Below are 25,004 nucleotides of genomic sequence, written 5' to 3'. Positions count from 1 at the left end.
GATTCGGAGTTGACTCGGAATTCATTCGGATCTGATAATGAGGGTACAAGAACTGGAAATATCGCAGTTCCTCTGGGCTGAAAATAGTTCACTATAGAATTTTTTATTCTTCCACCTATCATTACGACTTTTCCTAAGAAAAAGGCGGGTGGGTAATGTCAGAGACATAACTGGATGTCGTGAATACGAAAATAACTTACATGATCTTTAACACTTCCGAATATCAATTAGTTGATCAATTGTATGAATTATGCAAGCATTCTCCTTTTTCACATTTTTCGCAAAAAAAGGAGGCTTCACTTGATCTTGATTACTGTGAATTTCACACAGCGAAAAGTGCACAAATCCAATCAAACAGTTCTAAATTTGCACTAAACTGAGGATTTTTACCTTCGATTTGCGAAGAAGAAATCTTAATAGTTCTTTAGAAAACTTTTAGAGCCATTAGAACAGCTGATTTTGTGTGATGCTCCCCACCGTTGTCTTCTTTTCGTTGTTTTTTCACCAATGCAAACGACTAGCAGCTGTGACGTAATCGTTCTTGTCGGAAGCGAAACTAGCTTTGCAAACAACACACAATACATCTGCTATGGGCGGTTCTAACAGCTAGAAAAATAGCAGCATATAGAATTTTAATGTCGATTTTTTCATTTCAGATTGGCATTTGCATTAATTGAAAGAAACTATCAGGATGCTGTACGGGATTTATTCCTGCCTTTCAGAAGGACCAAATTGTAGAACTCACTACGATATTAAGCACTGTTCGGAACATTTTTCTCGAACGATTTGTTGTACAGCAGCAGATATTTAGTTCTCTTCCTCAGAACGCGTTCTGATTGGCTGGTGTTGACATGTGTCAAATGAGACAGGTTTTTCAATAGTGTACTATTGAAATACTTCAATGCTGTTGCTATACACGTTTAAGTTGAAAAATTTCGATTCGATTGGTAGTTAGATTATATAAATCATTTCACAGATCACTGAGCTAGGGGCTTTAAAAATACGAAAAAGCAAACGCGCCTTATGAATTATCCTCTTTGATACTTGTTTATACCAAACATGTCAGAAAAGTTGAATTTTGAATTATTTGAGATTATGTCACACAACTGAAAATTTTATCATTAAATTGTGATCATATTTCCGATGGCATGTAGCAAAAATTATGTTGATTCGTTAAATACAACAAGAGATATTCACGATCAAAAACTTATCACTCTCTCAGAGGGTAAATTTTGAAAAGGCACCCCATAGTAAAGTAAGTCGTATTCACGACAAAAGGAGTTGTTCCATCTGTTCTAAATTGATTTTCGCGAAGAATCGATAGATACGTATTTTGACCATAATGATTGCTCTTTTCCAGTTGTTAAACAAGTTCTTAGGGATAAAGCCGCAGAACTCATTTAGCTTTATTGTCATTCGACGACAGATCACTCGTCTAAAAATTTATTCGACAAGTGTGCGGGATTGAGAATCGATCCCAGGTAGGTAGCGTAAAAGATGATTATCCATTGTCTTCTGTTGGTTATTCTAGTTTTAATTAGGCCTAGTTGTTAAATTACATTACGTAAAGTTAAGATATAACAGAATTAATCACTGCAACAACTGTCGAAATTAATTTAAAATTTTGCATTTTGTATGGTTTGAATCTTAAATTTGTATATGCAATAAACTCAATTTGAAATAGATTCGAAACATACTCATTCGATTAAATCAAATTTTCCAATTTATTGCAGTGAACCACTAATTGTAATAACTCAAACCGTTGCAGTACTAGTGACATATTAACCACTAGTCAATATAAAATTCAAATACAAATTCCATGCGAACTTAGATCAATCGAGTAGTAACTTCAACTTTGTATACTGGATACATATTTTCTTCTTCATTTACTGTTGTAATCAGTTCTTGGCGGGTGCCTAAATATTCGGAATTCCATATGACCATGGAAGTGCATATACTGATTTAAGGCAATGGTGTCGAATATCTGTATTATATAAGCAGGTAAAGTGAATATCAAATTTGATGGTTACTTGTTTATGCCTTCCGAGGGGTGGATCACTGATACATTTTTTTTATTTAGTACAGTGCACTGAAAACTTTTTTGAAGTTGTTTCCTTGGTGTATTTTGAGTTAGTGTAGTGTATTTTCAGGATTTTAGATGCACTTTTTCAACACAATAAATTTGTTTAATAGCGACCCATAACTCGATCTTTTCGTACTGGGAATTGACAGATGTCTTGTAATCTGTTTGCAATGATAGCGAACGAGTACAGAAAACTGGCATACAGACTAGCATACACAGATAAAAATATTTTGTAAATTTACATTTATTTTCATGCACATATTTGGAGCAGGTAATTGAATGGAAAGTTACATTACAAAACTAAGCGATTTGTAAATATACAGCCTTGTTCAATGAAAAAGTAAATGCATTTCAATGTAATTTTACATCAATCATGGTTTTAAATCAGATTTTCGTTTCAACTGACGTCTGTTTATAGTACTGTGCATGCAGATAAAAGTCGGAAGCGACGTCTCTCTCGCCTGATTATGCTGCTCCAGCGAAGTTCACTGTGCACCAATGGTATGTAGACTGTCATGCGATATATTAATCATTCATAATTGTACGAAAATTCACTCCCTTGTAACGTTCAGTGTCAAACCCATTGGTTCTCAAACATACATTATCAACTTTAAGCGCATTCAGAAAGTAATATTCCATCGTTATGTGCTTCGATAGTGGAGGCAAGACAATGTATTTATTTATGTTGAAGCACGTGGTTCATAAACAAGACAACAAAATATGTATAAAGTAACATGATTCTATCAGTTGATGTATAGGAAACGGCAGTTCAACTGACGTCGCTCGGCAACGTCACTGCGCTGGACTGTCCAGCGAATTGCAGATTAGTGCTGCAGCGACAATACTATTGGTTTACATGTCGTGTAAGCTTCATCATTTCTTTCTGTGTATGAACTGTGTGTAAAATTTGCTCATTCAGTGTAGCGAAAAATTGCAGATATCACCGTGATCGACACTATTTTGGGTGCCGCTTTCACATGAGACCCTATTTTAGGTGTTTCACTTCACGCTAGATTTTTATTTTGCTGTTTGTTAAAATCAAGTGTGATTTGAACGTCGTGGAAATAAAGTTGTCTTTAACACTAATGGAAATCGTGTGAGAGGTGTTCGAATCGTTGTAGTTGGAATATTTTTATAATAGGCAGGAGACCTTTGTTATCGTTTCAGATCTGAGTGGAACATTTTGAAAGATAGAGATGAGTAGTCGAATAGGTGATAATAATGAGCTGCTTGTTTCCAACGTTCATAGCAATCACAAAAACCTGTGTACGTTACACAGGTTATTGAAAAGTTCTGTTGGAGCGTGTATATCAGTTATCTATGGTGTGAATAATGTTTTGGCTGTTTACTTCGAAGGTCAAAACTGCAATATTATTAGAGTCCTTATTGTAGAGAAGAGTTGTTATAATTTTAGTAACCAATGATTATTTCCCCGAACGCCCGATCTTCCAGCACATCACTTTTATAATTTGCCTAACTTTTTACATAACGTTAGCCGAAAATATAGTTTCTGTGATTTTGGTGTACCTAATTTGAAGTTCTATGATATATTGAGTAATAACATTCTGAAAAACATCTTTGAACGGGTATTTCGACCTATTTGCTTCGTTAATTACAGTTTGGAGTTCATTGGTATTCGGAATAAAAAAAATTAAACCATACTATTTGTGTACAGATTGAATGTTTTAATCTAGTATTAGCACTATTAAAATATTTGAATATAATCGAACTAGAACTTTATTGTTATAAACATGTTTTATAGTAGAATAATAGTGAACTAAATAATATGAATAAATTTATATTCATAGCTAAAAGTATGTGTTTTACTAATTTTTAAATGTAAAATAATTTAATTTCAACGCAAATGTATATCAACTCAGCTGTACTTCAAGAAAGTACGAAACTCACATTCCCTGTAAATTGGTGCAAACATCGATAAATCGGTACCAACATATGTATCTAGAGGTAACGATATATCTGATCTGATCACAGCCTTAGTATTGTCACAATTATTAGATTAGATTATTTAGAAAACAAATATAGATCAATGCAGCGACACTTCAAATTGACAATTGACATGTTGATCTCTGTCATAATGCTACACGCTTTAGTGTCATGATCAAAGCATTTAATATCAACAGGTCTGCACTTAAAATTGAAATCTGTTGACATTTGAATGATCCATTTGAGGACACACTTTACTTTTGTGTGTTAGAAGCTTGATGTTAGTGAGTCTAGAACATGAAATGTATTTAGAGAAACACATTTTAAAATCCTATTTTAATCCACCTAGTGGTGTAATGATACATTTCTCATATCAATCGTACTATCATATGTAATTCTGTGGTAATCTTTTAAATAACTTATTTTGATTCTTGAAAGAATAACCGGAACCGGTTTTTTTCGCCGTCTACTGATAATGACTACCGATTAGAATAGTTTTGAGACCGATTTTGAATTTTTTTTGCGTTGTTCTGTTTCGCCCTCTAAGGTATGTAGCGGAGTGCACTCGGCGCGTTTTTAAACAAATATTTAAAAATTAGACAGAATCTCGAAAAACTAAAAACACTTGAGTTTTCGCAATCAAATTTATCACAACCAAGTATTCTAATGGCGTTTTTCATTGAAAAACACTGGTGGCGTGGATTGTTTTGGTTTGGCACTTTCGAGCAGAAAAGGCAATAAAACACTGTCGAAAAATTGCTCTTCTGCACGAAAGAAATAAGAAGTCGGATCCAGATGAAATTCAGAAGCTTTGTAAAAAACCATAAGACCATTTATTTGAATTTCGGTGATAATCCGTCACGCCATCTCTGAGAAAAATTGGTGCACTTATTTTCTGTTCATTTTACCCCATGATTCCATAACCGGAAGTCGGACCCAAACAATATTCAGGAATTTTGTATGGGACCACAAGAACTTTCATTTGAATATAGGTTTGTGAAAATTGGTCCAGCCATCTCCGAGAAAAGTTAGTGAAAAAATGTTACATACACACATACGCACACAGACATATTGCGTACTTGACGAACTGAGTCGAGTTTTATATGACACTCAGTTCAAATGTCAGTGTTCAAAGTGGTTGCATATCTTTTCTATATGGAATGGTAACAAGTGTCGATTTTTAGCAGTGCGGGTTTCAAGAGTTGAAAAATCTAAATTATGATAAGGAAATAGTACCATCTTCCCCAGCAGGCCGTTCAACTTTGTTGATTTTTGAGCGCTTGTTGAACGATATATTGCACGAAATATTCGTTCAATTTGCTGGAACGAATTGTTGTTGTTTTTTCTCTTGTAAAAATAGTGTGAAAATTAAGTGTTACCTTTCCATAGAAAGAAAATTTGTTGTTATTCTACGTGAAGTAGAAGTATTGTGCAGGTATGTATTGTTAGTTTGAACAAATAAGTGGATAAAACTTCAGAAATTCTGCAGTAAAACTAGTCCAACGGGGCTCCAACTCCTCATGTTAAAAATGGCTCAACAATGGACCTCTGTCTGCCGGATTTGTTGAACGAAAAAAAGTACGGGTGTGTAATGTCAGAGACATAACTGGATGTCGTGAATACGAATATGACACGCTTTATTCATGCTTCCTAATTCGAACTGGTAGTTGATCGATTGTTTGAATTGTGCAACTTTCCTCTCTTTCATTACTAGAATTTTAAACGATGCGCCTAGACTAAATTACAGATTAGTTACATTAATCATTCTAAAACGCAATTAAATATCATGAAATAAGCAGTATAGTTCTTTATAATAAAATAACGGTGGCTCTGAAAAGAACTTTTTATGAACGCGATGGAGAGTGGCGAGTTGAGTAAGTTCAGCACGACTCTGAAGTAAGTTCAGACTCTGAATTCTAAACCCATATTCCGGAACTAAGCTCTGAAACTTGAAGACGATTTTTCGCCATGACTTTAAGAATGGGTTGTATAGAGTACAGTGAAGTAAAATTCCGCATAATTCTTTAGGAGTATTATTATGGTTCTAAAAAAAACCGAATAGAAGAAGTCTGGAATAAAGAACTGGACCCTGAGTTCAAGAACTAAATTTAGAACTTAAATAAAGAGATGGCTTTTTGGTCAATTGGTTTCTCGTCAAAACATTTATTTTTCGTTAAAGGCCAACGCTTCGAAGGTTATGGCAAAACGACTACAAATATTTTTCGTCAAGTATGGTGTAACATTTATAATAGTTGATTGAAAAACGGCTACTCTACAACAACCACTTCCCACGCACATCGACTTCGATTGAGCACATTTGAGTGCAGCACATTAACTGGTCGCACCCGCATCAAATAAATTTAGAACTGCAATTTCGAAGCTTAAATCAGTTCCGGAATACAGTTCCAGAATCCAGTTTCAGCACGTAGACTCTGCATTCTAAACCTATATTGCGAAACTAAAATCTGAAACTTGAACTTCTCGTTACGACTGCCGAAAAGAAAATGAGAGTAGCGACCTGAGCGTTTGAGGTTTTAACCACGCAGAAGGTGCACTCTCCGTCGCTGCTGGTTGAAGGTTTAACTCCCACGACGTCTGCTTCCATCGAACGCACGTAAAAAAATGATCGATTTTCGACCACGGTTCCCCTTTTATACGCATTCAATTGAAGATATGTGCCTGACTACCTCAAAATCGTCGTCCTTGCGCAGAAAAACCAAACGAAAGTAAAGAGTTTTCCGCTTTGTTTTCAAATTTTGAGAAAACCTAATTTTTGAGTTGTTTTTGGTTATCCCACACTGTTCAAAATATTATCCTAAATTCCTGATCATATTTTTGATGAAATGGTGAATGAATTATGTTGCTACTATTAATACAAGTCGAGATATTCACGATTAAGTTCTGCCCATTCTTCCATATTGCTAATTTTGAAAAGGCACCCCATAGTAAAGTAAGTCGTATTCACGACAAAATGGCATTCGGTTCAACGGTCTGTTTCAAAATCATCAAACGAAGGTCCCGTGTTGGCCTCCCGTTGAACGATTGATTGGACTTTCATTGGACCAATGATCCAACGTATTGGACCAATGAAGGACCACCGTTGAACGTTTTTTTTCTAAGTGGGTCGTAGCAATTAAAGTATTGCTCTGTTTGTTGTCATGAAGCACGAGGTGACAGTTTCACTTTGTTTACTTTCTCTTTTGATCATTGTGATTAGGATCCCTCTCAGCAGGCCGTTCAATTTTGTTGGTTTTTGAGCGCTTGTTGAACGACATATTGCACGAAATATTCGTTCAATTTGCTCAATTTGCTGGACTGGTTTGTTGTTGTTTTTTCACTTGCAAAAATAGTGTGAAAATTAAGTGTTATCTTTACATAGAAAGAAAATTTGTTGTTATTCTACGTGAAGTAGAAGTATTGTGCAGGTATGTAGTGTTAGTTTAAACAAATAAGTGGAAAAAACTTCAGAAATTCTACAGTAAAACTAGTCCAACGGGGCTCCAACTCCTCATGTTAAAAATGGCTCTACAATGGACCTCTGTCTGCCGGGTTTGTTGAACGAAAAAAATGGCATTCGGTTCTACGGTCTGTTTCAAAATCGACAAACGAAGGTCCCGTGTTGTCCTCCCGTTGAACGATTGATTGGACTTTCATTGGACCAATGATCCAACGTATTGGACCAATGAAGGACCACCGTTGATCGTTTTTTTCTAAGTGGGATATTTTGATTTTCGTTCAGTACTGCAGAGATGGCATTTCACCAGAGTGATACACGCTGGCGTCAGATTCTTGTCCACACCGAGGATGTAAAAAACGAAGTGTCGAATAGACAGCATTTGAGTGTGTGCTTGTGGTTAAAGGTCAAACCGCATTCGGCCGACATTTCCATCGCCGCTCTTTTTCCGCTCATCGGTTATGACTGAGCTGCCGGCGTGTGCATGTATAGGTACGCCGGACCCTAGTGTTGAAAGAAGCTGGTGTGAGAGAATAACAGTCTCTTCGCACGAATCGCTCTCAAGTGCTCTCGCTAAAATACACCCAAGTGATCACTGGTGCGTGATGGTGAGCGAACACTTCTGTGAACTTCAATTAATAGAGAGTAGATCTGGCCTTGCTATGAAAAATTTGCAAGGAAAACCGAAAATTTTACGATAAATTGTTTTATTTTGCGTGTCTACGCTTCTTCTACGCAAACCATACAGCAGAGTGCTCACCGGCGTGTACTCCTCTGTGAAAGTATCTGCATCCACCTCAGAGAATTTATTAGCTAATGCTCTAGCACTTTAGTGCGATTCAGTGGAGGAGGTAAAAGGAAATAAACAAACGCACGCATCAGTTCGGGTTTACATCTCATTCAAGTCAGTCGATAAAACAAAACCGCTTACGTTGGGGACAGAAGAAACCAAGTACAGTATTGTGTAGTGAACAATAGACCTCGAAAATGAGTGAACCAAACGAACAAAAGCTACCGTCGATACGAAAGAATACAATTATTGTTGACTTCAGACAGTGCAAAATTCGACCTTCGATACGAGAACTTGAAGGTTTGCTTAAGGAGCAAATGCATCTTGACATTAAACGTGTGCATTTACTTCAATGCAATATCAGGAATCAGAACAAATTGGCTCAAATGGCACGTTCCCCTTGATATTTGGAGATTTGTGCCTTGCCATCAATTTGTTTTTAGCATCATTTTCCCGATATATAAGAGGGAAGGATTGAAAGGAAATGGTAAGGGTTGGACTAGGAGGATGGGAAAAATTGACGACACAAAAACACATAAAAGCAGAAGTAAATTCTGCACCCCTAAGGGATGCCGAACAATCTGCTGAGGATCACATTTAGTGGAAGCAGAAGTAAATTCTGAACCTCTACGAGGTCCCGAACAGTCTGCTGTTAATAAAACCTCCAACCCCCGAGAGGATTTAGAGATCTTACAAAAGCGACACCATTCTGAACTCCCGGAAGAATGCAGAACGATTCGCAGTATGTACGAGCAGAAGTAAATTCGGCACCCCCTAAAGGTTGCCAAACAATCTGCTAAACCCTATTTAAGGTGAATACAGAAGGGATTCATTCACTCCAGGAAGAACGATGAACCCTTCTGACTATAGCTCCTTACCACATTGGGTGAGAAACGAGAGAATATCTTTCAATTTTAGCTCCGCATACACAGACTCAACCATGTATGGAGAACCAAAAACCCGGATACGTAGCTGCGTCAATGCGGGACAGTTACATATCAGATGATATGAAGTACCATAATCGCATTCACACAAATCACACGAATAATACTCAGCACGTTGAATAGTAGCCATGTGATAATTGAGTTTGCAATGTCCAGTCAGAGCTCTGACCAGAATACTGCAATGTTGCTTGGAGAAATGCAGTAGACACTTTGACATTTTCAGATTTAAATCTGGTAGAAATGCTTTTGTCTGAGCGCAAGTTTGCAAGCTGCGCCAGTAGCTGGCATGTTTGGATGCAGCCCAAGAACGAATCTTGTGCTTTATCCAACTAGTTGAAAGTGGTAAAGCTGGTTCAGGACCAACGAAATCATTCGTTGCACCAGCTCTAGCCAACTCATCAGCCCATTCATTTCCAGTAATACCAGAATGGCCGGGTACCCATAAGAAGTAAACAGCATTTGAAATGCTGAGGTCTTCAATTTGAGTTCGACATGCGATCACTAGATTCGACCGTGAGTCATTCGAACTGAGTGCTTTTAAGGCTGCCTGACTGTCGGAATAAAAATAAATTCGTTTACCACAGATCCTCTGCTGAAGTGCCGATTGTACTCCACACAGAATCGCGTAGATTTCTGCTTGGAACACAGTACAGTATCTACCAAGTGAATGAGACTGCTCCAGCCTCATTTCACGACAGTAGACACCAGCACCAGCACGACCATTCAACAGAGAACCGTCCGTATAACAAACTATGTGTTTATCAAGTTGTCGTTCCAGACAACCAGACAACCATTCCTCACGAAGAGGATAGCTCACATGGAATGTTTTGAAAGGAAAACTGCATGTGAGAGTTAGGTCACTAGGAGCGAGTAAATACTCATCCCACGTAACCATTTGAGACCACAAGCGAGTGTGGCTGGTAGCATAATCTAATGGGTTACTGTTCCAAAGCCCTGTAACCTTAAGACGGTATGCACAAGATAATGCTTCTTGTTTTAGGAACACATGTAGTGGTTTAATGCACAGTAGCGCCTCTAGAGCAGCAGTAGGAGTTGTCGTGAATGCTCCTGTCATCGCCATTAGGACCATCCTTTGGAGATGATTTAGCTTTGACTGAACTGTCGCGACTTCTCCTTTTTGCCACCATACAAGACAACCATATGCTAAAATTGGTCTAACAATAGTTGTGTAGATCCAATGAATATATCTGGGTTTGAGTCCCATGATTTTCCAAAAGCTCGTCTGCATTGGCCGAAAGCCATACAAGCTCTCTTAATCCTGAAGTCAATGTGAGCAGACCAATTCAGTATTGAGTCAAGAATAACCCCGACGTATTTGACTTGATCGACCACAGCGACCTCTGAACCAAAGAACTGTAACGGACGAGCTCCTGTGATTATTCTACGATGAGTGAAAAGCACCATTGATGTTTTGCCCGGATTTACAGATAATCCAACCTGACAACACCATTGTTCAACAGATCGCAGGGCTTGTTGCATTAAATCAAAGAGAGTGTTAATGCTTATACCGGTCATCAATATATGATAATCGTCGGCAAAACCATAAGTCGGAAATCCAAGGTTATTAAGTTTCCTTAACAAACCATCAGCGACTAGGTTCCATAAAAGTGGGGATAGTACACAACCTTGAGGACACCCACAGACACTCAGCTTTCTAATCTCTGCTTGCCGAAGCGATGAACAAAGAAGTCGATTGCTAAGCATTGCGTGTATCCAATTTGTGATACTTGAAGGTATGCCATGACCACGGGCTGCTTCCAGAATTGAATTGAAAGACACGTTATCAAAGGCACCTTCAATATCTAGGAAAACTCCCAAGCAAGATTGCTTTTGTGAGAAAGCTTTTTCAATGTTGTACACAACATCATGTAACAGAGTTGTAGTGGACTTTCCACGCTGGTAAGCATGTTGCATTCCATGTAGCGGTTGCACGCCCAGACTAACATTCCTGATATAGTGATCGACTATGCGTTCCACTGTTTTAAGAAGAAATGAGCTAAGACTGATAGGCCTGAAACTCTTCGCTTCCTCATAAGTGTCGCGACCGCCTTTGGGAATAAATTTGACAATTATTTCCTGCCAGGCTCTTGGAATATATCCAGTCGCAAGACTAAAAGTAAGTATTTTCTTCAAAACATGTTTGAAATGTTCATACCCTTTCTGCAGTAAACCTGGGAAAACTCCATCCTTTCCAGGAGATTTGTACGGAGCAAAACTCTCAACTGCCCATTTGACCGATTCAATCGTCACAACGCTTCGAGCAAGGGCCCAAGAATCGTAACTACCTGAAAAAGTCTCGGGAAGAGCTGTCGGTGATGGATCCATACATCCTGGAAAGTGAGTGTTAAAAAGGCAGTGAAGTACATCACTTTCATCAGACAAGTGTTCACCATCTGAAGTTCTTAAGAAACTGACATTAAAGTCCTTAGACTTCGAAAGTAACTTATTTAATCTGCTAGCCTCGTTGAGACTAGAGACATTTGTGCAGAGGCTTTTCCAACCACTTCGCTCAGACGATCGAAGAGCATTTTTGTAAGCCCTTCGAGCCAACACGAATGCCTCCGACCCATCTCTGCGTCGGTGGTTCCAAGCTCTTCTGCATAGTTTCCTTAGTCTAGCAAGTTCAGCATTCCACCAAGGAGTTCCTCTAGTAGCTCGCACAATCCGAAGTGGACAAGCCTCTTCATATGCTGCAACTATGAGTGAATTTGTCTCGTCGACAACATTTTCCAAATCAATTGGGGTTTCAATTGTTGGTTGGTACCCGTAAAATCTAGTCGCCAAGCCCTCTTTATAGAGGTCCCAGTTTGTAGATTTGGGATTACGATATGTGATAATATCAAATTTAACGTTTGAATGATCAAAGAATATGTACTTATGATCAGACAACGAAGGTTCGAGCTCATCGGAGACGAGCCAATTCACCAACTCATGCGCAATTCTATCAGAGCAGAGAGTTACGTCCAAAACCTCCTCTCTTCCAGATCTCGCAAAAGTTGGACGGTTTCCTGCATTGACTATATGCAGGTTTGTACTGCTCACAAATTCCATCATATCAGAGCCTCTCGAATTTATATCTGTGCTGCCCCAAATGATATGGTGAGCATTTATGTCACTGCCGATTACAAGCGGTATATCACTCTTGCAGCAGTATGATACAACCTTTTTGAAGTCATCGCTTGGCGAAGGTTGGTTATGCGGTAAATATGCCGAACAATAGACATATTTTCTGTCTATGCCATCAATAGTCATACCAACTGTGACAGCACAAATATCCCGAGTTGTGAGCTCCGATATGAGAGAAACATCGAGAGCACTATTTGCAAGTATGCATGCTCGAGGCATTTCACGTGGATTAGTCATACCGATCTTGTTGAAGGCAACAAAGACTGGGTTTAACAATTTTCCAACGTAGAAGTTTCCCTTTTGGAAATATGGTTCTTGAACCAAAGCTATAGAAGCTTTACCTTCTTGAAGAAGTCTGGATAGATTCATAGTTGCTGTACGTTTATGCTGAAGATTGATTTGTGCCACTCTAACCATTATAAATTAGAGTAACGAACATTCCACCTCCAGCACCAATCGCACAACAACTACAAGAAACCAAATATATTGGCTTATAATCGCCTATAGCGAACCATGTAAGGATTTTTTTAAATGTTATTATCATTTAAATCCCACGAGTTGCGAAGAAAGAAGTCGTCCACTGTGCCAGAGCTTCGCTTAACACAGTAAGGGAACACCCCAAGATATTCCGTTCACGACTGCATTGTTTAACCTCCTGCAGCCATTCAGCCATCGGCACGGAAATACACCTTGGCTTAGGAGTTCCTATTTTTGTGGCTTTTTACGACATGGAACAGGAAACCAGTGGATCAATTCTTGGTAAAAAAATAATTCCGCCGGATGCCACACGGCTTACCTGTTTGGTGGACTTATACCACCGGTACAGGTGGACCGTAGCGTTATTCTTAGCCAGTTGGGAAACCGCTACCGACACTACACGGCTATCTAGGCTACTCAGAGAGGGAAGTTGACATTGATGGTCAACTTCCATGGATGGCCGAGCAGCCGAATGGCATCCCTTCGGGTTTACATCTCATTCAAGTCAGTCGATAAAACAAAACCGCTTACGTTGGGGACAGAAGAAACCAAGTACAGTATTGTGTAGTGAACAATAGACCTCGAAAATGAGTGAACCAAACGAACAAAAGCTACCGTCGATACGAAAGAATACAATTATTGTTGACTTCAGACAGTGCAAAATTCGGCCTTCGATACGAGAACTTGAAGGTTTGCTTAAGGAGCAAATGCATCTTGACATTAAACGTGTGCATTTACTTCAATGCAATAAGACCAATAATGTTGTTTATATCCAGTTCTATAAAGAGTTGGATGCAATTCAATTCGCTAAAGACAATAATAATGTGCACTATGTGGAGCATGAAAATATCAAGTACAACATTCCAGTATATATGGAAGATAGTGCTACAGAAGTGCGTGTGCATGATCTTCCCTCAAGCGTCATCGATCCTTATATTCGCAAAACTATGTCCCAATACGGAGAGATTCTCTCTATCGAAAAAGAAAAGTGGAAGAATTTTTTCCCCGGTATTCTAAATGGCGTACGTTTGTTACGCATGCGCTTGAGGAGACCTATACCTTCTTATGTGACATTCGGTCAGGATACAAGAATACCGTGCAAATCACTTGTTACCTATGACAATCAGATGGCCACATGTCAATATTGCCAAAATGCTGTTCACTACGGTAAGCCATGTGATAAACCGGACAAGGAGACAACTATACCAAAGGACAACGGTGCTTCCTTCACACCAACCCCAAGCAACCCCAGTACACCTGTGACAGTCACCAACAACAGGGAAGTATCCCCTTCAACGAAACCATCCAGCGTAACCCCTATAGAACAAAGTACACCAGCTGCAGTTAACAGCTTACCATCCAACCAACCAGCAACTGCAAACAATGTACAACAAGGCGCATCTACAGCAACTAGCAACGAAATCAACAACAATACCACGGCAATCGATGACGAGACGAACCACGAACAAACTGCCCCTCAATCCTCGCAGGAGGAAAATGGTAGCTCCTCTCCCCTTAGAAAAAGAGAAGTGACAACGAGATCCATACAAAAAAAAATTATCTGAAAACTCAGCTAAATCGGCCACGTAAAGCTTGTACGCAAATAGGCCTGAATAAAATATCTTTTAAATAAAAAAAAACGGACGCATGATGCGTGCACACTTTATACAACAGTGGTGTATATATGTGAAAGAGAAGAGCTCTCGTTGAAGTTGTCAGTGCGGGGGGAGAAATTTTGCTTGCTCTTCTTCACACAGAGGAGATGGATATCTCTGCAGTACTGATAGAAAAACAAAGGGTTCCAAGTACCGTCTCATACCAAGAGTTGAAACGTAAACGTAGAAACGGCTGAGTAATGAATAAAAGAGAAAGTCAACCAAGAAATTGTCACTTGCATATACGCTCATATGAAAAAATCATGTCCGGTATAGTCCAATCCACATGCGAATGTGTTGGTGTGGCTATTCTCAGCAGTTGAAAGGTTAATGCTAGTGTGAGTATGTCGAAATAACCCAGTGAATTTTGTCGAGCCGCATCGTGCCAATTATTGAAGACATATATGCAATAAAAAACACTGCAATGCCAAGAGAACAGTTGAGAAAGACATAAAATCGTTCATGAAACTCTATATCACGTAATGGAACTGTCTTCTACTTGGTTCATTAGTTCATAGCTTACGAAATTCTATATGCATTTTTCGCAGTGTATGATTATGAGTCAAAAATGTTTTACCTCAGTGTAAAATTGAACCCACAACAAACTTTGACTTCGGCTCGCACACATTCTAATTTCGTATATGAATAGATCTGCGCACTCTGCGTCGGTGTGAGTAACTGAGACGTCAAATTGCTCAATACCTACTACCTACTACCCAGTAAATTCGAACATCGGACGCATCGTGCACAAAAGCTTTTGATTGCGTTTCGAGCTTACATAGTGTATCGGTAGAACAAAAGAGTGAAGATATACCAAAGCAGAGAGCGGATATCCAATACTCAGGTGATGAGATATATCGGGGTTGGATTTCCAACCTCAAACATAGGACCAGAGTTTTTCTGGCCTTAAGAGGCGAATGACCTAAAGGTTAAAGCCTCCATGATCGAGACAAAAGAATGTTTAACACTCTTGCACACCCTATCGGGGAGACGGCGGCTCGAAAATGGCTTGTTTGATATTCCTTCGCTCTCCCAGTAAATCCGAACATCGGACGCATCGTGCAAGAAAGCTTTTGATTGCGTTTCGAGCTTACATAGTGTATCGGTAGAATAAAAGAGTGAAGAAATACCAAAGCAGAGAGCGGAAGTCTGATTCTCAGGGGATGGGATATATCGGGGTTGGATTTCCAACTCCGAACATAGGGTTAGAGTTTTTCTGGCCCTAAGAGGCGAATGACCTTAAGGTTAAAGCCTCTATGATCGAAACAAAAGAATGTATTTCACACCCTATCCGGGAGACGTCGGCTCGAAAATGCCTTGTTTGATGTTCCTTCGCTCTGTTCCTATAGCGATACATAATATAAACATAAAACTTTTTTAGGTCGTCGCGGTTGATGCAAATGGTGCAGAATTGTCCGATGGCGGGCCGATCGAAGCGCTACGATCGGCCCCATATCGTGCTCAATCGGTCCGATAATCGGACCGATGATCGAACTTATGCGGGTCGACGAATTTCACTGGGCTGTTTCTCTACCCAGTGAAATTTGTAGACCCGCATAAGTCCGATCATCGGTCCGATTATCGGACCGATTGAGCACGATATAGGGCCGATCGTAGCGCTTCGATCGGCCCGTCATCGGACAATTTTGCACCATTTGCATCAACCGCGCTGACCTAAAAAAGTTTTATGTTTACATTATGTATCGCTAGAGAAACAGAGCGAAGGAATATCAAACAAGACATTTTCGAGCCGACGTCTTCCCGATAGAGTGAGAAAGATTGTTAAACATTTGTATCGATCATAGAGGCTTTAACCTTTAGGTCATTCGCCTCTTAGGGCCAGAAAAACTCTGACCCTATGTTCGAGGTTGGAAATCCAACCCCGATATATCTCATCCCCTAAGTAATCAGACATCCGCTCTCTGCTTTGGTATATCTTCACTCTTTTGTTCTACCGATACACTATGCAAGCTCGAAACGCAATCAAAAGCTTTCTTGCACGATGCGTCCGATGTTCGAATTTACTGGGTAGCGATACATAATGTAAACATAAAGCTTTTTTAGGTCGACGCGATTGATGCAAATGGTGCAGAATTGACGGTGACGGGCCGATCGAAGCGCTACAATCGGCCCTATATCGTGCTCAATCGGTCCGATAATCGGCCCGATGATCGGACCGATGCGGGTCGACAACATCCACCGGGTATTCGCACTTTCAAAATAAAATCTGCCTACTCTGCTTCGAATAGAAAACAAACAGCTCGTAACTCTCGTAACGCAACAACCACCGGCTGCAGAATGTACACGTCACTATAAATGTCAAACGTAAGTCGGAATCGTTGAGAGTTGGGATGGATCATCGGTTTTCGACTGTTGGAAAAACTAACTTGTTGTCTTAAATAATCAATAAATTTAGTGCTAAAATGCGGAGTTTAGTAAAAATCGCAATTCTTATTGCGATTTCGTTGTGTCTATTTCACTATGTTGAAAGTCAAGCGAAAAGTCGAGGTGTAAGTAGCCAATCTAGTGAAATGTTTACCTTCTCATACTGGAGCCATCTTACTGTGTTTCCACGTCTACCGAAAACGAGTCAGCGTTTATAGATAAACATTAATGTATTCATTACTTTCCTTCGGTTTTAGTCCTTAACACTTTCGGAGAAAGTGCAACAACTTTTGGACATGAATGTGAAAAGGCCAGTGATGCGTTTCAACGGGAACCGCTTTCGGGAATTCGTAAAAACCGTACCTCGTAACTATTCCGTTGTCATCATGTTTACGGCAATGGCACCGGCTCGGCAATGTGTGATATGCCGACACGCACACGATGAGTATACGATAGTAGCCAATTCGTATCGTTACTCGCAAACCTACTCGAATAAGCTGTTTTTCGCCATGGTCGATTTCGACGAAGGATCTGATGTGTTCCAAATGCTTCGATTGAATACAGCGCCAGTGTTCATTCATTTTCCGGCGAAAGGAAAACCGAAACCGGCGGACACTATGGATATTCAGCGAGTAGGTGTTTCGGCGGAAGTGATCGGCAAATGGATACAGGAGCGAACCGATATTCAAATTAAAATCTTCCGCCCTCCGAATTATTCAACGACGGTGGCTGTTCTGATGCTTACCGCATTCGTTGGAGGATTCTTGTACTTGCGCCGCAACAACTTGGACTTTTTGTACAACAAACAAATGTGGGGATTTCTTGCGGTCATTTTCTGCCTGGCAATGGTTTCGGGTCAAATGTGGAATCATATCAGAAGTCCACCGTTTGTACACAAGGGCCAAAACGGCGGCATTGCCTACATACATGGCTCATCTCAGGGGCAGTTGGTGATTGAAACATACATTGTTATGTTTTTGAGTGAGTTTTAACAGCTTTGTCAAAATTGATTTCGATGCTATCCTTATTGATTAAATTTATTTTTCGTAGATGCCATGATTGTTGTCGGAATGATCTTACTGACCGAATCTGGTTGGCAAACTGACGCAAGGAAGGGTAAAATTGCTGCTATTGTTGGTTTGGTGCTAGTCGCGGTGTTCTTTTCTCTTATCTTGTCGATCTTCCGATCGAAGGCTCAGGGCTATCCGTATAGGTGAGTTTACTAATCGGTAGCGACTCTTCAAACGATTATGTTTTCCCAATACAATTTCAGCTTTTTATTCAAATAAATGTTCGAATGTGCACCGGTTGACTAGAGTGCAATGATGTTCCAATGGTAGGCCGTCAAAATAAACGGAGTTTGACATTTTAAACATACATACCAATTACCACAATCACATAGACAGCGTGTACTGTTCGTATGTTGGCCTACTAATTGAAGCGAGTAGAGTGAAATCACATTGATTTACTAGTGAAAACTATTTAGTGCAAAAAAGATGCTCCGTCAGAATCACCAACAGAGTTGCGTAATTGTTTATAAGTTTTTGTTTAGCGGTTGAAATATCGAAAATTTGTTTTTTCCTTACTAACTGGATAGAAAATAGTCGAGAGTGAGAGACAGAGTAAAATTCAGTATCACAAGCCGAATGATTTTCTGTACTTTGTGACAAGAGTTTTGAGAAATTTCCATTTGGGTTAGTATGTGAATATAGTTTGCTGTTTTGTTTATCATATTCCAAGCTCCATTGGCTGGCTGCAGGTTGCAGCAACGTTTTCAAAAATTTTCAGTACCAAATTTTGGTCTACGTGGTTTATTAACGGTCCCTAAACAGTTCAGTACCGAACTTCGGTAAATTAAGTAGTGATTAGAACACGTTTTCACTGTCGAAATACGTACCTGGATCACCATCGACACATCAGTGTCTAACATATTTTTATTGCAGTTTGTAAATGGATCGTATTTTTAATCAGAACATAAATTAAATCTTTCAGTCAACTATTAAAGATTCGTAGAAAATTGTCGAATACTGTAAAACATTCATTGCGTTCTAAGTAAAATTTTCTCAATAATTTGCCGTTTCTAATTCAAGGTGGTTAATACTGTTTTTGATGAAATGACCGGTACTCTCGATCGTATAGTCCTAGCTTCTTTCTCAGTTCTTTGAATCTTCCAGCGTCAAATGCTTTCGTCAAAATTTCCGCCAACTGATTCTTCGTACTTATGGGTTCAATCGTCAATCTTCCAGAGAGTACATGGTCTCAAAATGATGCTTTACATTTATGTGTTTTGCCCGTTTGCATTCCAGATTCTTTGCCATTCATATAGCCATTTATATTGTCGTCTTCGTAGATTGTGACTTGTTCGACATTATTCACACCGAGATCGTCCAGCCAAATTACTTCAGCTGCAGCAGCACTCAGCGCCATACTCTGCCAAGCCGAACTTAGTTTTCCTCAAGTTCTGCTCCTGCAAACTTGAGCTGTTGTCGAATTCCATTAAATGATTTCGCCTCGGTGTGCCATCCTTCATCCGTAACAGGTTCTGGTTTGCCATAGATTTCTTCACCAAAGTGTCTTCCAACACCTGTTACATTGCTTGAGTACTTTCTTTGTCTCGGACGATTCCCAAGCACTCATCGCCGACAATACTTACCAGCATCGATTTTGCTTTTCAGTGCATCTTCAAGAACTTGTTTCTTGGTTCACATTCAGAAGGAACATTTTCCGTAAGGGCTTCTGAGGCTTCAGCAGAAAGAGCTTCACTCGTCACCGTCAGTTTTCATAGTTGCACAAAATACATAATGAAAACGTGCTTAATCCACCTAGCAGTGAGATGATACCTTTTTTTTATAAATCAGCATGTGTTTTTCGCGCGATTCTTCGTTGTGTTTAGTTTTCATGAAATTATTTTAATGATTAAATTATTAAAATTTTGGAACTGACGAATAGAAGATAGAAATTGTATGAAACCTTAAAATTATTCCTTTCAATTTAAACGTGTGACAATCCCCGAAACTTTCGAAAACAGAACTCAGAAATCGGCGTAGCCGAAGTGAGTTAAATTTGTCTTATGGATTGTTAACCATTTCATTAGATTCGAAATTTTTGAAAGCGTAGCCATTTTAGGAAAATCGTTGACGTTCTAGTTCTTCTTCTTTTCTGGTTGACGTCACCTCACTTGAGATGACGCCGAATTGATGGCACAGCAACTAAGGCTATATTGCCAGTTAATTTTCGTTTATAGTCCAGTGGACTTTCTTTTCACTTGACTACAAGCGAAAATCTCGCTGTGTGGCTGCGTCGAATCGTCAAAGTGCGGCTGAAAATCCTTTCTTTCTTGCGAAATACTCGAATTTTCTCTTATTTATTTATTTACAATCAACAGACACAATTTGGTCCTAATGATAATTCCTAATAATATTCAGAAAATTTGTACGTATTCTGCTTCGTGACACATTAAAATCATACCCAGATGAAACGCGGTTGAACGATCTCTGTAAACCAATAATAGAACCGTTTGCGCCATAGTTGGTACGTCGTATAGGAAGTCGAAGAAAAGCACTGTTGCGGAGAGCTCTGGGTCGCACATTAATATTAATTTCGTTGAGCAAAACGGGACAGTCGATCCTACCGTTGAATATATCTGCTATTATCAAAGCGCGTGATAATTCTCGTCGCACTTGTAATGTGTCGAGACCCATTAATAACCCGCGACTTTCATAACTAGGTAGTTGATGAGGATCGGTCCACGGCAATCGACGAAGAGCGAAGCGAACGAATCTACGCTGTATTCCCTCAATTCTATGAGCACCGTTCAGGTAGCATGGGTTCCAAACTGCCGAACAATATTCGAGAGTTGAACGAACAAGCGAGCAGTAAAGCGATTTTAGACAGTGTATGTCTGTGAAGTGCTTAGTTATTCTCATTAAGAATCCTAAGCTACGGGAAGCTTTAGCTACAATGTAACTGATGTGATGCTTGAATGTAAGTTGCTCATCGAGATGGACGCCAAGATCCTTAACGCTAGTAGATCTTCCAATCGAGGATCCATCCAGAAAGTATTCGACATGCAATGGCATTTTTCTCCTCGTGAACGTAATGGCCGAGCATTTGTCTGGATTTACAATCATACGGTTAACTTTACACCAATCTGCGAAGATTACCAATTGCCGCTGGAGAAAGGCTACGTCTTCTAAGTTGCGGATGATGTGATAGATCTTGACATCATCAGCAAACGATAAGCGAGGACCTTCCAAGGCAAAATTGACATCATTGAAGTACAGTAAAAATATTAACGGTCCTAGATGACTACCCTGTGGTATTCCGGATGATGCGAGGAACTCTCCGGAAGTATGATCGTCAATTTTAACTGCTAAACGACGATTCCTAAGATACGACTGCAACCAACGAAGAATGTTCGAACTGAATCCAAGTCTGTCCAACTTAGCAACCGTGATGTCGTGGTTGATTATATCGAAAGCGGAGGAAAGATCTGTGTAGATAACGTCCGTTTGTAAACCGTTAGACATTGCATCAAACACATAAGACAAAAACGATAGTAAGTTTGTGGTTGTTGAGCGGTTAGGCATGAAACCGTGTTGAGTATCGACGATATATTGCTTGCAGTGATTGAAAATTGGTGTCAGTATAACCTTTTCGAAAAGCTTTGGTATAGCGCTAAGGGAAGTGATACCGCGGTAGTTGTTTATATCCTTTTTATCGCCTTTCTTGTGGACTGGGAACATAAAGGAAGCTTTCCATAAATTGGGGAAAACTTCTGTAGCGAGAGACATTCGAAACAGTTTGCAGAGGGGAGCGATTACTCCACGCGAGCACTTTTTAAGAATAACTGCCGGTATTCCATCGGGGCCTGGAGAATTTGAGGCTTTCATTCCTACAATTGCCGTCCGTATTGAGTCTTCGTCAATATTGATGCAGTTCAATGAGTTATTAGACAGACTAACTAACACGATGCAACGTGCTAACCTGTTGAGAGTTTCGCCGAAAGTCGACGTTCTAGTTGGAAGTGCCAGCACCTGACCAACACATATATTTTCATGCATATTCGCGGTCCTTACACTATCATTAAAAGTGTCATTACTAAAAAGTAATGACACTTTTAATGATCGTGCAAGGTCTACGAGTTCAGTAATGACACGAGTAATGATGGAATTCCGGATTTTCCATCATTACCAACATTCATTGCTTAATATCTTTGGCACTATACGCGAAAAAATGACAAAGTGTAGATTTAAATTGTTAATATTTAATTAACCTTAACGTTTCAAAAGCAAAACATATTTATTTTCAGCTAAACGAAAATAAAAATTTTGCTATTGCTATTGCTGGAGTAGTTACAAATACTCATAATTAATAATGAACGTGTGATGCTAAAAAGTAATGATGTACAGTAATGCAGTAATGACGAGCGTTTGAGCAGAAGTGTCATTACTTAGTAATGACACTTTTAATGATCGTTTAAGGGCCGCTATTTGATGTAACTCAAAAGTGATATATTTTCAATTTAACACTGATATAAAACAATATCTCAATATGATTGCATCTGCTGCTGTTATGTATAACACACATAAATTTTTTAGGTACCTTCCGGGATCGAAAACCGAGTACCGGTAAAACTGGAAAAGTTCATTTGGTTGTCGACTCTCAAAATCTGCGAACCGCCGATAAATTTTTACACTAATCATCCTGTATTTCCTGAACCGGAAGTCGGATCTGATTAAAAAACAAGCAGTTTTTATGGGACTTATTCTTTGTTTGACTGATTTCTACATAAGCTTTGCGCAGTGGCGATATCGTAACCAATGAGGTTCAACCGAGGTGCGATTATTGCTAGTTGAAAACAGTCAAACTTATTTCAGCTTCGCTTACTGGCCTCAGGCCGCAAACTCAGTGGTCCAACTTCAGTTTACGTCTAGCGGAACTAGCTGCAATTCAGCATACTCTTGAGATCATTGACTCTTTGCCCACAGACCAATACTTCATTGAATAGGACAGTCTCTGCTCTATTGAGACTCTTCGTTCAGTGTAGCCTAGACAGCAGTAAATATATTTCTCTCGAAAAATACGGAAGCAACTGAGTGCTTTATCTGCAAAATCATACTAGATTATCTTGGTTTGGGTCCTATCACACTGCTCCGTAAGGGGCAATGAGATGGCCATAAGGTGACAGTGACATATACGAAAGACAAATATGCTTAAACGAATTTTTCAGTCTTTCTCGTCAGTTGGCAAACCTCCTGAAATGATGGAAGTCTGGGACGGTGGCTACATTCCATCACACCGCAGGTATCGACTAAAGCTTAGTTCCAGGGGTTGGATGTGAATCCTAATAGTTTCCTTATCAGTGTTGGTGATTGCCGAAAATTTGACAGAAGCTGCTCGATATTTATCTATATTGTAAACAACATTTTCAATCCGGTAGAAGATGCTACAAGAACTCGAGTCTCTCAATGCATGAACCGCGAGCGAATTTTTCTACATGTCTTCGCTCCACTTCATACTCTGAGTATTTCACGACCCTTAAAAAAATTACAGTTTGATAATGATTGGTGCTGTGTGGAATTTACCAAGAGAAAATCGATGATTCGACTTGATGATTCTCATACTCAGAGATGCCAGGTAAAAATTTCAAATATCTGCAGACAGGGTCTGTAAATCTGAAAAAGTATGTCTTGCTGGCAGCAATTTGAAGCTGTGCAGCATAAATTCGTCCGTTTTGCCTTACGTCAGCTGCCTTGGAGAGACCCCCATAACCTTCCTAGATACGAACTTAGATGTAATCTCATTGGACTTGAGTTGCTTAGTGATCGACGCAATGTTTCAAAAGCAATGTTTGTTACCGATTTAATTCTGGGAAACATCGACTGCTTCAGCCTTCTCGGACAACTCGATATAAATATCAGACGTAGAACTCTCCGGAATAACCCTTTTCTTGTCCACCAGTTTGCTAGAACGAATTATGCGTAGAACGAACCTGTATCAAGCATGATTCGTATATTTAATCGTTGTTATACTATTTTCGATTTTAATTTTAATTCGCTCTCGCACTGGTGTCTATTCTATGTTAAATGAACCATGCCGGTTTTTTGTTGCTGCGATGATATCCGTCTCTCTTTGATGGCACTGATTGAAACGTGTGAAGAGTTGCTAGTGAGCGTTCTTTGATACGATAAAAGCCATCCTTGTTCCTTATTTTACATTTTGGCAAGGAAAGGGTTCCAATCAGCTTTACAGCCCTGTTCAAAATGTATGCCTTCCTCGTTAGTTTGTATAAACGCCTCTTTCAATATGAGAAAATTGTATTATTACCCAACAGTTTTTATGATTTATTTATGTTGGTTTTCTTACCTTTGATCATAGTTTATATTCTGTTTTACCCTGATTCCAGTGGTTCTATTCAACTGTGTGTAAGTGTATTTTGTTGTTATTCTACATTTTTAGGCTCCGTACTTTTACTGACATGTTATTTTATTTCCTTAAATGTTAAAGATAGTTGTACGCAGTGGTGTTTTTGTTCTTACCAATATTCCATTTCGTGTAGTGTTGATAAAAATATTTTCTAATTTTTTAGCTGCACATCCATATTTTCGTGCCCAAGTAGCAATCCGCAACTAGTTCTGATACGACAAAGACCAAACTATGTTGCAACAAGAGCACGAATATGTTTTACTGGTTAAAACATGGTGACAGCAATGTTTCATCATAACATAACTAGTTACGAAATAGTTATTTAGGTTTCCAATAATAACATCTTTGTGTCATATTGAATTAAATATAATTTATAAGCTATCGTTACTTAATCCAAACATATCTTTAATCACAACAATGCTTCTAGCTACTAGTTGAAAATAAGTTTATTTGACTTCAATAGTAGCAACCCGAAACTAGTTTTGATATCACTTAACCCAACTGTGTTGCAACAAGAGCACGAACATGTTTTTATGTTATACTGATTAAAACAAGGTGACTGCAGTGTTTCTTTATAACGTAAACATTGAACTAACTATCATTTGTAAGTTATCGTTACTTGATTCTAACATATCTTTAATCACAGCTATGCTTTTAGGTACTAGTTGAAAAAAGGTTTATTTTCCGTTGCGAAACC

At 39.1% G+C, this 25,004-nt stretch overlaps 1 protein-coding gene and 1 pseudogene across 1 annotated transcript; both read left to right on the top strand.

The window, feature by feature from the left end:
• Window positions 1–16,807: 16,807 nt before the first annotated feature.
• On the top strand, window positions 16,808–18,526 carry LOC131430428 (tumor suppressor candidate 3). Its single transcript, XM_058595424.1, has 4 exons — window positions 16,808–17,004; window positions 17,137–17,860; window positions 17,930–18,092; window positions 18,153–18,526. The coding sequence occupies exons 1-4, from the start codon at window positions 16,918–16,920 to the stop codon at window positions 18,166–18,168; spliced, it is 990 nt and encodes a 329-aa protein (XP_058451407.1). The 5' UTR covers window positions 16,808–16,917; the 3' UTR covers window positions 18,169–18,526.
• A 4,146-nt stretch (window positions 18,527–22,672) lies between these two features.
• On the top strand, window positions 22,673–22,753 carry LOC131433373 (U4 spliceosomal RNA; annotated as a pseudogene).
• The last annotated feature ends 2,251 nt before the right edge of the window (window positions 22,754–25,004 follow it).

This window comes from Malaya genurostris, chromosome 2 (assembly GCF_030247185.1).
Source record: "Malaya genurostris strain Urasoe2022 chromosome 2, Malgen_1.1, whole genome shotgun sequence".
NCBI lineage: Eukaryota > Metazoa > Arthropoda > Insecta > Diptera > Culicidae > Malaya > Malaya genurostris.
This window is presented reverse-complemented; position numbering and strand designations above follow the sequence as displayed.

Coding starts and splice junctions, on each gene's coding strand:
- LOC131430428 (XM_058595424.1), top strand. CDS start 16,918: ATGCGGAGTTTAGTAAAAATCGCAATTCTTATTGCGATTTCGTTGTGT. Junction 17,005..17,136: donor GTCAAGCGAAAAGTCGAGGT/GTAAGTAGCCAA, acceptor CTTCGGTTTTAG/TCCTTAACACTTTCGGAGAA. Junction 17,861..17,929: donor ATACATTGTTATGTTTTTGA/GTGAGTTTTAAC, acceptor TATTTTTCGTAG/ATGCCATGATTGTTGTCGGA.